At 41.4% G+C, this 13,203-nt stretch overlaps 2 protein-coding genes across 2 annotated transcripts in view; one reads left to right on the plus strand and one right to left on the minus strand.

The window, feature by feature from the left end:
* The window catches only part of LOC112459965 (NADH dehydrogenase [ubiquinone] 1 alpha subcomplex subunit 7-like), a 2,213-nt gene extending 803 nt beyond the window's left edge, over positions 1–1,410 (minus strand). The window contains exon 1 of the mRNA XM_025024347.1: positions 1,383–1,410. Coding sequence (XP_024880115.1) covers positions 1,383–1,410 — 28 coding nt within the window. The remainder of the gene's footprint in view (positions 1–1,382) is intronic.
* LOC112459954 (zinc finger protein 236-like) lies at positions 700–13,198 on the plus strand (the record flags this gene model as incomplete). The annotated part of the gene is made up of 20 exons (XM_025024329.1): positions 700–852; positions 1,287–1,514; positions 1,815–1,930; positions 2,010–2,306; positions 2,482–2,616; positions 2,975–3,139; positions 8,795–8,926; positions 9,166–9,309; positions 9,382–9,499; positions 10,013–10,155; positions 10,226–10,451; positions 10,581–10,659; positions 10,791–10,926; positions 10,998–11,137; positions 11,279–11,632; positions 11,834–12,068; positions 12,134–12,371; positions 12,481–12,590; positions 12,672–12,917; positions 13,037–13,198. Coding segments are annotated over exons 2-20 (3,282 nt in total), but the record flags the coding sequence as incomplete, so codon positions are not given.
* Positions 13,199–13,203: the final 5 nt, after the last annotated feature.

Raw genomic sequence — 13,203 nt, forward strand, 5'->3', positions numbered from 1 at the left:
GAAATAATTAAACTCAGCGCGGCATTTACTTCGGCAATCGAAGAGCTAGGAATTAACCTCAACAAATAAACACTGATATGATAAACACTTGTATTTTGTATATCGATGTAGATCGACGTCGAAACGATTCGATTGTCGTCACGTGCTTGCAATCGATGTCGAACCAGTCGAACAATACCGCCTTCTTCTCGTCAAATTGGGCACGTTCAGCAGACCAAGCCGCTGAGTAGCAGTCGAACGTGATTGGCTCTTACTTTTAGAACCAACCAATCAACGCAGAGTGTTGATAAGACGAACTCAACAGTTGTGTCTGCTGAACGCGGCCAATTTTGCGATTGATCAAGCTTAAATTGTGTTTTTCATAAATAATTAATGAAATAACGGTGTTTGTGATAAAAAAAGTGCGATGGGTGAAAATTTTATTCGTTATTTTCCAACAACTGGACACATTATTAATTTTTTATTATTTAATATAACATATAGAAAAAAGATTACTTAGAAAATTATATTAAGAAATGGAACAAAGATTGAGAAATAATGAATTATAGAAATTTTAAGGGAAAGAAACTTAAAGGGAGCGGATAGCGGACGCCGCGCCGTGAATGCGACGAATCGGTGATCGTCGGCATGGCGCGCATCCTCGCTGAAGCAAACGCGTGGGCGGAGGAATGAGAGGGGAAAGGAGGGAACGGCAAGAAAACAACATATGGAGGCGTTTGTGTGAGGTGGACGAGAGCAGCAGAGAGCAGACGAGAAGTTCGGGGCGTCAAATATCCGCCGCGGGAGACAAACAGATCGGGACAGCTCGGTCACGTCGAACTGGGGACACGCTAGATCCTAACTCGATACGCGGTATGTATGTATGTACATACATAGTTGAAACGATAACACTGCGCGTCCTGGATGTATAGGTTAGATGTGCACAGAGATTATGGTCTAATTGTCTTTATAAGCATTGACACACTTAAATGATGCCATTGAGCGTGTTAACAGTGAGAACTGTAACCTGTGTTACATTACGTTTAGATCTAATTATCGTTATGATCATTAATTTGTCAATGATACGTTGTACGACAGTAAGAACTGTAGCCTGGAACTGTAGTGGTACATTTCAACTTGCGTCAGATTAACGTTAAGAGATCTAATTTTCGTTGTAATCATTAATTTATTAATAACACAGTTATGCGACAGTAGGAACCGTAGTCTAGAACCAACATTTAGACCTCTACTAGGTTATGTTAAGTTCTAATTATTGTAATCATTGGTCTATTAATGTTGTGTTACAGAAAGATTTATTCTTGAACATTCGGACTGAGTCTGCAGCAGGTTACATACGAGTAAGACATTTGTAGGAGCCGTATTGCTCGTCTGACAACTGCTACTTGTCGTCGCATTAAAGTATGCCAGCATGTTGACGGAACAGAATGTGATTATGGAGCTGACCGATTCCAGTGATACAGTGCCGATTGGTTTTATCACTACGGACGATGGTCATACGCTGCTGGCAGTAGGCGGTAAGAGGATAAAACTGACGTATTACATAAAAACAATCTAAGCGTAATAATTAGAAGAGATTCAAAGTTGTGTACATAATTCTATAACTGCAATGCATACATTCTGTAGCTTTCTATACACAGTAATTAAAAAGTTTATCTACAATCTACATGTTCAAAATTTCACGTTGTTCACTAATGTACTAAGCTTATCAGAATTGTAATTTAAGTAAACGTGCAAGTGAACAGAGAGATTATCTAATAAACATATATGTTTTGTTTATGCGAAATCGCTGAAGATTTGATTTTTTTTTTTTTTAGAACATGAGGACGGCACGCTGGAATTTATGGCAGCACCAATCACTTTAATGCCACAAAATAACATGGTGTCCCCGGCATTGATAAAGACTGTGGATGGAAGTTTTATTTTACATCCGGTATGTGGATTTAATAGTATCTTGAAAACGTTGAGCAACATCGAGATTTGTTGGACACGACGCGTTTTTCTTCTTTCAGTCTGTTTTCCAATTGAATGTGGATGGTCTGTCGGGAACTGTGATGCCACAAACAAACCTACTGCCACTGATGCAACATTTTGAGGATGCATCTGCAGTCACGGAGCAATTGAAAGTACAGGATACAAACGAATGTGGAGTTACGGAATCTTTATTACCTATTAGTAATGTGTTATCAAACAAAGGGCAATCAACAGTTGACAATCATGTTAAAAACGAATCGACAACTGTATCCATGATACAGAACGCCTACAAAAGATCTCCAGGGAGACCGAAAAAGACTGGAGTAACTTCGCAAGTATGTAATATCATCGATTAACGTATCTACAGCTTGAGGATATTTTTATCGTCTTGAGTTATTTAAAATAGATTTATATTTAGCGTGATATATATTGGAATTATTTTATTTTATATTATACCATAGTTCTGAATTATTCTTATCACAAAATTGTATTATTAATATTTTGTCATAGAATGCGCAGTCTCTGAAGTGTGATATATGCAGGCAGGAATTTACTAAACAAACATTGTACCGCAGACATATGGAAAATCATGCGGAAGAGAAACCGCATAGATGTCCCAAATGTCCAGCATCATTTAATATTCCAGTAAGTCCTTTTCTTTTCTATCAAAGGGCTCTTTAAAAGAATCTCATGATTATGTTCTGTCTTTAGAAAAAGAAAATATTTATCAAGTCACTATACTTATATATACGTTATTTTATCATTTTAATTTATTTTAATTAATATATATAACATAGTAAGATAATATCAAACAGAAAATATATATAAAACAATTAGGATTGCAAAACGTATATTTAAATAATTTTTGTTGAATAAATCTGCTTGATCGCCGGCTAATCTCTTATTAGAATTAGATTAATAGTAGCAAGAGAAAGTTGCTTCTTGATATTAGATGCAATGAACGGATTCAGTCTAGTAACTTCACACAATGGTATCGTTACAGACAAATTTCACGCTTCATATGGCAACGCATAATACCGGCGACCCAAAATGTCCCGAATGCGGTAGGAAATATGCGAGAATGGCGAGTCTCAAGTCTCACATGTTGCTGCACGAAAAGGAGGAGAATCTCTTTTGCACGGAGTGCGAGGACGCCTTTTCGACGAAGGTAAGTCTGAAATTATTCGCTTCTTATTTCTTTGTACGTATAAACATAATTCATTTCTAAAATCACCAAGCAGCCGAAGATTCAATATTTCTGTGTACAATTTCGATAATTGTCACAAAAAAGACGGGTCTTGAAATATCAATCTGGTGATTTGAAACGGTCTGTATATACATAAGAGCTGTATCGCGTTAAGATTACCTTATCGATGCTCTGTCCTGCTAGCGCATTTCTGCTGATCGCGCAGACCGACCTACTGATAACATTCGTCATTGCGAATACGATATACATAATTATTGCGGCTAAGGTCTAAAGTGCTGGCTGCATTGCCTCGTGCTCGTTCATTCGTTCCTCAATTGATCCACGTGCCCGAGTTGGCGTTCATAAACCTCAATTGATAACATACAAATTCTAATTACCTATTTAACACGCGCGAATCTATTCTTCGAAATGTACTTATCATTGTTTCACAGCGTCGGTTGTTTGAACGATCGGTAAGAACTATTTATTATCAACGAATAAGATTTAGACAACGAACAAGTTTGGTCCTGCTGATATAACGGCTCGATATAAAACGGATGTTACTCCGTCTAATCAAGGGTCGATCTCGGTGACCCATAACGATTTATTATTGCTTGGCGCCAGCCAGCCAAAATCAAAACGATCGTAGAAAATAGGAACCCGCGATTCTCTCGCCGTATGTCGACCCGCGACCGACTGCAGTCAAAGAAATAAAGGAGATGATTTAATAATTCCCTTCAATGCTCTCGAAGATTAAGAGGACATTATCTCATAGCGTCTTCAAAGTATGCCACCAGCTGTAATCGGCCTTGCACACTTCGCAAGCATCAAAATGGTATTTAGCTGCTTCATCTCTGCTACATATTCATAACAGTATCTGTATAACAAGCACCATTAGCAATAATTTGCAGGGAACGGAATTAATGAATCATGCATTCGAGATAACGCGCGATGTCCTCGATCGAGCGTTTTAATTGATCGGCCAGCGAGAAGAAACGTGTGAGTTTTTCTGTCAGAAGAAGACGTCTTCGATATAACGTTGCGATCCCACACGTGCCCGAGTTTACGAAGACAATATTAAGAAAATAGGAATCGATTGGGATCATCGCCGATCGTCGCAGCGATCACGCGTGACCGTGATAGCAACGTGGGCCGTAAAACGTGGGCAAGTGGGCGGCGACGGCGGCTGTATTAATGGGGCGCGCACGAATTACGCAACCGAATCGTATGATCTCACACAGATCTCTCGCCGATTGCCCTCGCGTTTGGCTGCCGACACGCGCCGCACGTCCACGCACACGCGTGAACGCGCGTGTGAGGGCGAAATGTGGAACAGACTCCAGGAAACGTTGCATCGTCGTATCATCCGTCTCGGTCAGTGTATTTGAGTATACACAAATATTCATTTTAGGTACAAGAAGAGAGAATCGATGAGAAAATAGAGAAAATCGTGGATGTATTAAGATAGGATTGTAAGTTTGAGGATTTAGTTTATGTAAAGGAAGACCAAGGAGAGGAAGTGATATAAGCATCTTAATTTTAATCAGAAATTTAAAGAAAATCATTATAAACATGAAGAAGCATATTTGAAGATGAAAAAGGCTAAGAAATATGAAAAATAATTACTTTTAGAAAAATGAGGAAAATTAAAGAAGATTGAGGAAGATACAGAGAAACAATCTCTCTGTTCATATAAAAATAGTGCGGATTTGAATTTCAAGCTATTAGATCTAATATGATTCATTTACTATGACATTTCTCGGATGAATCTCAAAGCAACTCGCGGGGAGAAAGGAGAACCGATAACGATGACGACGAATATGATTTCGACGACGACGTAAGCGACATTTACAGCCGCTTCGTCAGTGAGCAGCGGGTACTCGCGAAGCGTACACATGCACGCGCTTTCGTCATCCCGTTGCCGAACGCGTATCCCTTTTACGAAACGTGCGATTTTGTTGAAGTCAAGAGACTTCAAGAGCATATCACTGAGATTCGCCGCGAGAATTTATATGTTTATTTATCTGCAAGATGGCGTGGCCGCAAAACTATTTAACTTCTCCTTATTGGATTAATTAAGGAATGTGTTGCGCGATGCGTTGATTAAATAATGATCATACATTCGAAAGTTACTTGCACGTATTTCGTTGGTGTTCTGCAACGTTGGAATTTACCACCGAAGGGATAAAGGACTTGAAAAATAAATGTGCAAGTAATTTACACGCGACCGGAACGAACTATTTCTTTGCAAGATCATTTGGCAATGGACACTCAATTTTGTATTTTGTAATATCTCGTCTTCTACCAAATATCGACGGGGAAGAACTTCTTCTCTTGAAAAACACAGCTTACGGTCGTTCCGGCAGTTTTTACACGCTCGTCCATACGGACTCGTATATTTTTTCTGGCGTCGGACTTGAAACGTCTTCGCGGTGGTCCCTCGCCTTTCCCCGAAAACCTCGAAGATCGTAATAGAAATCGTGCAGATGGTGTCTCTTTTTAATACACGATGCGTGCGACACGTGAAACGAAATTTATATATTAAAGAAAAAAGGGAGAAAAATTCCGAGCATGAATAATTGACGTGCGTTTTTGTTGCTTAGGTGGAGTCGGTGCTCGATGCGTCTCGGATTGATAATCTACGGTGAACGTGCATCGATAGGGGATAACGAATACAAAACGAGTTCGCGAGGGAGGCAGAAGTGAACGGCGGAGAGGAAGGATCGTCGGGCGAAATAAAAGCGCCGATAATGCGACCGCCGTTGATAAGAAACGAACCGTTGAACTTTACCGGGAAGAGTGAGGATATATAGCCGGCCGTTCCGATGATAACTCGCTATTATTAGTAACATTAACCCTGAAAATCGCTTGACTCTCCGTCGGGATCGCTCGTCCGTCCTGCGAGCGATATTTAATTATCGCGATCGAATTGAGATTATAAAAACGATCCGGCGGTCGTACCGCGTTGTGTCATACCTCGAAGGCATACGGAAGATCAAGTTTTCTTCGCGGAAGAAACTTAACGCCCGGAGCGACAGCGCGATCTTTCGCAAAGGCCCGTTTCGCGCTCGTGTTTACGCACGAAGCAATAATAATCCGACCGCGGCGTGACGCGCGTTGAAGAAGATGAAGACCAGAGGGAGGCGATCGGCGAAATCTACGACGGCGTGGGGAACGGTGGCGAGAAAGAGAGCGATTTAATACGGGGAAACCGATGACGCTTCCTCGAGACCGTATTTTAGGAACTCCGTCCCTTAAGAACGCGCGCCGTCGAACCTCTTCTTCCTACTTCTTCAGTCTCGAGTCATTCGCGTCGCCCGCGCCCGCATGACATTTGACACGCCAATTGCCCGTCCGTCGCTGTGCAATGATTCGCGCTGCCCAGATCGTCCTCATCTCCGAATGACAAGGGAAGATGACGCTGGAAAGAAGCTACAAAGCTGATTCTTCGGTCCTTTGGCCCAGTGAAGTCTCTCCGACGCTGTAACGCGTTTTTACAAAAAGCTCTGCGTTCTCTTCGACATTAATTCCCATTCAGATAGAGTGTTGTTTTACACGACTGTACGAATCTACGAGTGTTTGATGACAAGAAGCGAAATATAGGAGAGTGGTTTAGCGAGGATGCGCTCTCCTCAAGGGTGGGCGGTGTATCGCCGGAGGTCGTTTCCTGAATCGCTACGTCCGACGTGATTAGATGTTCCGTGCGTTGGTGATTCAATGCGCTTCATTGTAAAGAGAATCGCTGCAACGAAATGTATCCGTCGATCCAATCTAGATTTTTCTTTCGGACGCTGCCAGCAAATGAGATAAAATCCAGGCTCACGAAGACGGAAGAGATATTCTTAATCTCACGCATTGCCCCACATTTTATTAGATGTTTTATTTCTCAATTAATGATTGTGAATGATTATTACGGCAAACCGTATAGTGCCCTATAGACTTATAGAATATATTTTGAAACGCTTTCGTTGTGAAACTTCAGTTTTTCATGTAAGGGTCGCAAAGGAAGAATCACTGAAAGAACTTCTTTTTCTGTCATCTCATCTGGAATATTGCCAGTCTTAAAATTTTCGCCTATCGTAAAATTTTAACAGACTTACGAGTTATGCCGTCTCAAGTTTACTTATGCAGATCGCCAGTGGCGTTTGTCGACAGTATTTGAGGAATCCGAGATGCGAGCGGCGGGCTTGTCGTTGTTGAATCGAAATTTCGTCATCGCGAAGAAAGAAAAAAGACTGCTGCTGCTGCTGCTGGAACGGGAGGACGAAACTCGGAAGAGGGAAACGTGCGAGAGAGAAGAAGACGAAGAAACGGGAGGTCGATCAAGCGGAAGAAGAAGAGAAGTGCGATCCGTGGGCGGAAGGGAGAATAAGAAGAACGAGACGAAAGAAGATCGGACGTCTTTGGGAAGATCAAAAGGGCGAGAGGGGAGGTGACTGCCGCGGCTGGACCGCTAACAGTATGCGTGCCGGAAAAAGTGCAATGTCCTCCTTCGCAGACGCAATACCGGAGGCGATGCGCGGGATTAAAAGAGCACGGTAATCCCCACGATCTCGAGATCCGTCTTGAAACCGTCCCTGCCAGCTTTGGACGCTGCGAGAAGAAAAGAAAGAGAATTATATTACGTATGCAGCGCGAGATGAAATTCGCTGAAGAAAGATAAACGGGGAAGATATACAGAGGTAGAGAAAAAGGAGAGACAAGATACGAAAAGAGAATTATTATATATTCTGATATGAAATTCTCCGAGAGAAGATAAGGAAGAAGAGCGTAGCGGAAGAAAGTATCGAGAGAGAGAGGGGAGGAAGAAAGAGAGAGTGGGATCCGAGTTCTTGCATTCGTTCGGCTACCGCATCGCAAAATGCGACCACCATGTGGACATAATGCAATAAAGCTCCACGTATAATTAATCGCTCGACGAGTAGTCTGATCTCCAAGACGAGTAGTCTGATTTTCAATTTACTTCGCTCCTTCCTTCTTCGGTTGTCTTTATCGCTAGATGATGAAAAGTCGCTGCGGGCGACTTTGGAGTCTGGATTTATCGCCCGACGCGAGTCATTAGCGGAATTCTGTGTACGCGCGGCATACGCGCGATTCAATTTACTATCGAAGACGCGATAGTAACAGTCAAATTTTCGTGTTCAATGTTGTGTTCATTCTTTATCGGCGTTGATACTGCGAAAAAGGCGTTTCTTCGAAACGGCCGATCGGTATCCACGATAATTCGGTGGGTCACCGCGTTGTGTTCGTCCTACTTTTTGCTCCAAGCACTGCCATATAAGTACCCACTGCCCGCCGGCGCGTATTACTTTATGTTACACGACATAATCCGAGCCACGGTGCCGTCTTCCGATATGTCGTTCGCCGTAGACTGCCTGAATTTCGCGCTCCTCTTCATCTGCACGCGCGTGTTCCATCTCGCACTTGGTATCAGCGCTCAGTATTATAAGGTACATCAATCTCAGTAATCCCTAAAATTATTATACATAACAGCCGCAAGGATGCTCGAAGATGTGTACTTTATGGAGAATTAAATAGATGAAATAGCTTTCGCACACGAATGATACGAAATAGATGATATAAAATAATTTACAATTATTTCTAAGATCTAAATTATTTGTACGTGTATTGTAACAGGCTCAATTGGACGCGCATTTAAAACTTCACGGAGAGAAGTGGGCGAGCGAGGATGTGCGAAAGTGCAAATTATGCAACAAACAGTTCGTCCAGCCCGCACTCTACCGAATGCACATTCGCGAGCATTACAGGGTAAATAGGAAGAATTTATTAAGTAATTTATCGAATTTACTTACTGTTACATTTGATGAGTGGATCAATAACACTATCAATGTTCTGTTAGACTCTTTACCCTTTTTTTTCCTTTTGCATAAAACTGTAGCTTCTCTCTTCGCTTCATCCTATTTTTTCCTTGGGAGCGCTTTTACGTTTCTAATAAACAGATCGCGTCTGTGACCGGGAGTCTTATCGCGTTTATTATTTCTATACAGCTACAGACGAAGATAGTAAAGCAAACTAAGAGGGGAACGAAACATAAAACAATGTACAAATGCACCATATGCTTGAAGAGTTTCCAAAAACCGAGCCAACTGATGCGACATATCAGAGTACACACCGGAGAAAAGCCCTTCGAGGTAAACGTTTTACGAAAGAGACTCATTAATACCTTGAACAATAGTTTCATACATATGCTTTTTCTTATGCAGTGTACCATGTGCAACAAGAAGTTCACGCAAAGGAATTCGTTGCAAATCCATACGTGGCAACACACGGGGATTCGGCCGCATACCTGCAGCCTCTGTAACGCCAAGTTTAGTCAAAAAGGTTTGGGAGAATTCGTAATTAACATTTATATATACCAAATGTCTCTGAACTGATAATATAATCTAAGAGAAAATGAGTTAAGCCTAAGGAAGTGCGAATATGTTATTAATCTTCACAATAATCCTTCCTGAAACACAAGGAAAGAGTCTTCTAGACAAAAATTTTGCATTTTTGTATTATTTTTTCACAGAATAGTTATTTGTGTAACAAGTGCCGTAAGATGAAAATTCCCGGGTGCGGTTACCGCACTCACCTTCGGCTCGTGCGTAAACTCCGCACCCGGGAATTTTCATCTTTACGCACGGCTTACACACCCTATTTTATGTTGCAAGTGCCTGGAAAGTGGTCTATCACGCACGCATAGCGTGCGTAATGGGGCACTTTCCATGCACGTGTTGCATAAATCATCTTTTTTTGGTCATAAGTATCATCAGTTCGGAAACATCTGTCTGTAATGTGCTGGAAATCATACGAATCTTAAATCGCTACGAGTTTTACTGTCTAATTTTCCAGGGAATCTAAAGGCGCATATACTCAGGGTACACAATGCGCCAGAAGGTGAGCCCACGTACGCCTGTTCTTATTGCTCCTGCATCTTTAAGAAGCTGGGCAGTTTAAATGGACACATAAAGCGAATGCATTCCGTTTCTTTGGAGGTAAGTGCAATACTTATTACACAGAATGATATAGAATGATTGGGATTATAAACGTTGCGCTTGTTTATAGGAATCTGTCGCCAAGTCCTCGGAAGCTAATTCCAATATCTCGTCGGAAGCTGACATGCGCGCGACCGTCGACAGCGTCATATCGCAATTGGCATCTTTGGAATCCGTCGTGAATAATACCGCAGATTCCACGAGAACCGCGACGCTAAGTGCGGAACAGAATGATATTCTGCAACAAGCATTGAAAATCAGCGGCTTGCCGAACAAAAACGAAGGCACTTCGAAAGGTAATTGTTTTATTTGCCATTCATTAAGTGATAAACATCTGAATATGAATATAAAATATTCTATAAATGTAATTTTCTATAAGTGTTGTTACTTCGAATGATATAAATACCTAATTCCTTTGCTCGCAGAAACCGCGGAACCGAAGAAAACGGATTCGCCAACGTCGTATGTCACGCTGTTGGATAGAACCGCTGGTGGTACTTCGAGGTAATAATTTTCACTCTACGGGGAACGTAAAATCGTGATGAAAAGTAGATCGGCAAATAAAAAAATTGTATATGATGACGGAATAGATGAAATTTTATATTTGTGTAATAAGCAACTATCTACATTCGCAGGAAGTATGTCACTATAAAACAGCGCTGCGTAGGAAACGTACGGTGGTATGCATGTTCGTTCTGCCCGAAAGAATTCAAAAAGCCGTCGGACTTGATACGTCACTTGCGCGTACACACCCAAGAGAAGCCCTTCAAGGTAATTAAAATTTTATTTCATTCGAAAATATGGATCGCGATGTTTCATCTGACTTATTTCGCAACTTTCAGTGTATGTATTGCGTGCGTTCCTTTGCGCTAAAGTCGACAATGATAGCGCACGAGCGGACTCACACCGGATTGAAGAAATACGCCTGCGATTCCTGCGACAAAACCTTCGCGTGTCATAGCAGCCTTACCTCTCACACGAGGCAAGTTTCAACGTTTCTTATATAATTTAATTTATCATTTTGCATATGCATCTATCTTTCCCTTTCTTGGTTTTTTTTTGCACAAGACATAACAAGATCAATCCAAATGTTTATTAATAAAAATCATTTTTCTCATCTCAGATTACACACGAAACCGCACAAGTGCAACATATGCGACAAGTCATTTAGCGCGAGCATCATCCTAAAAAATCACATGAAGAGTCACGCACGGGAGAAGCCCAAGATATCGCCGGAAGCGGAGAGCCTAGTGCCGCAAGTGGTACTGCAAGAACCGCTCGTCATCAGCGATGCCGATAATAAAATCAGCGTGGTGCAGGTGCAGTCGAAACAGAAACAATTGTACGAAAGTGTCAGTGTGGCCAGGCCGCACGAGTGTTGGGTCTGTCACGCAGCGTTCAGAAAAGTCAGCCACTTGAAACAACATTATCGCAGGCACACTGGCGAGCGTCCTTACAAGTGCTCCAAGTGCGACAGGTTCGAGATCTGACGTTTCTGTAGTCTAATATCAAATTGATAAAAAAATCTCTTTAGTATAAGAACCATATGTATATACACACCGTGTATATACACACACAAAAAAAAAGAAATTTTTCGATCAATCTATTTGCATAATTTAACTTTTAATATATCTTACATTGCGTATCGATTAGAATGCTTATATTTCTTGGTTTGCAGGAGATTTACAACGAACAGCGTTTTGAAATCTCACCTGCATACGCACGACGACGCGAGGCCGTACAGTTGTTCGATGTGCGACACGAAATTCTCCACGCAGAGCAGCATGAAGAGGCACTTAGTCACGCATAGCAATAAAAGACCATACATGTGTCCGTACTGCCAAAAGACTTTTAAAACAAACGTCAATTGCCGGAAGCACATAAAAAGTCACAAGCACGAGCTGGCGCAACGGGTTGGTATATTTAACGTATGTTGTAGAAAGTATTAGAATTATTAAAATTTCATACGCATGAACAGCAATTAGAGGAACAAAAGACGCAGAATCAGAAGGAGCCGCAGCCTCTAAGCGAGGATAAAGGAGCTACCTCAGCATTACCGGGGAGCATCACTCTCGCCGAAGATATGGAGGTGTCGTTTCAACCGCAAATGGCGCCAGATTTTACACAGGCCTTCTCCGATCAGTTTCAAAGTCTCAGTGCGGAGAAAGAGAAATCCTTTTTACTCCCGGACAACGCAACGTCGTCGATAGTGAATCGTATGTTTTCCAAAAGATATAAATTATACGCAAAATTTTACAGAAAAATAAATTAAGCATGCCGGAAGAAATCAACGAGAATTAAATCTATTTATATATATGATTTCAGAAAATTTATCTGTCGACACAACTAATTTAGGAACGTCACAAACGTTACACGCCGATGAAACCGGTACTATCACGTTACCTAATTACTCAGGAGATCAAACTCTCACGCCGGTAATTCCAATATTCATAAGAGATTTATAAATTTGTTGTAATATAAAGAGTGATGAGTGAGACGTTTGGAAAATTTTGTAGGAAAGCATACGAGAGATCGAAGAGACTCTGAATCAGCAACTGTTTAATATCGACATGAATCTCGGGCTGGGAGCAAACAATCTACCAAGGCAGATGGACGAGGCGAATACGAGTTCTCTCAACAATTCCAGAGAACAACCGGTGCTCAATATTATATATGAGCAAAACAAGAATCTGGAATCATCGAGCAATACCATATTCATGTCACAATTCGATTCGTTTGATATGAACCAAATTACATTGCAGGTGAATGCATTTTCTGTGAGCGATATGGTTTTAGAGCCTACGCGTATCGACACAAAAGTATCTCAATAAAATATTAACATTTTATAATCATGAAATGATATTAATAATCGATTTTCCAGACGGATAACGATATGGACATCGATCTAAATCCGACCAACTCTACTAGTATGTCCAGTATTTTGCCCAGATCCATGGGAAACAACCAGCAAGAGGACCAACGAGCTGCTCCAGTTACCACCAACAGCAATGTAGACGCTTCTCAAATTACGAGAAACACTCATCTGGT

This window comes from Temnothorax curvispinosus, unplaced genomic scaffold (assembly GCF_003070985.1).
Source record: "Temnothorax curvispinosus isolate PA1 unplaced genomic scaffold, ASM307098v1 QBEX01010269.1, whole genome shotgun sequence".
Lineage (NCBI taxonomy): Eukaryota > Metazoa > Arthropoda > Insecta > Hymenoptera > Formicidae > Temnothorax > Temnothorax curvispinosus.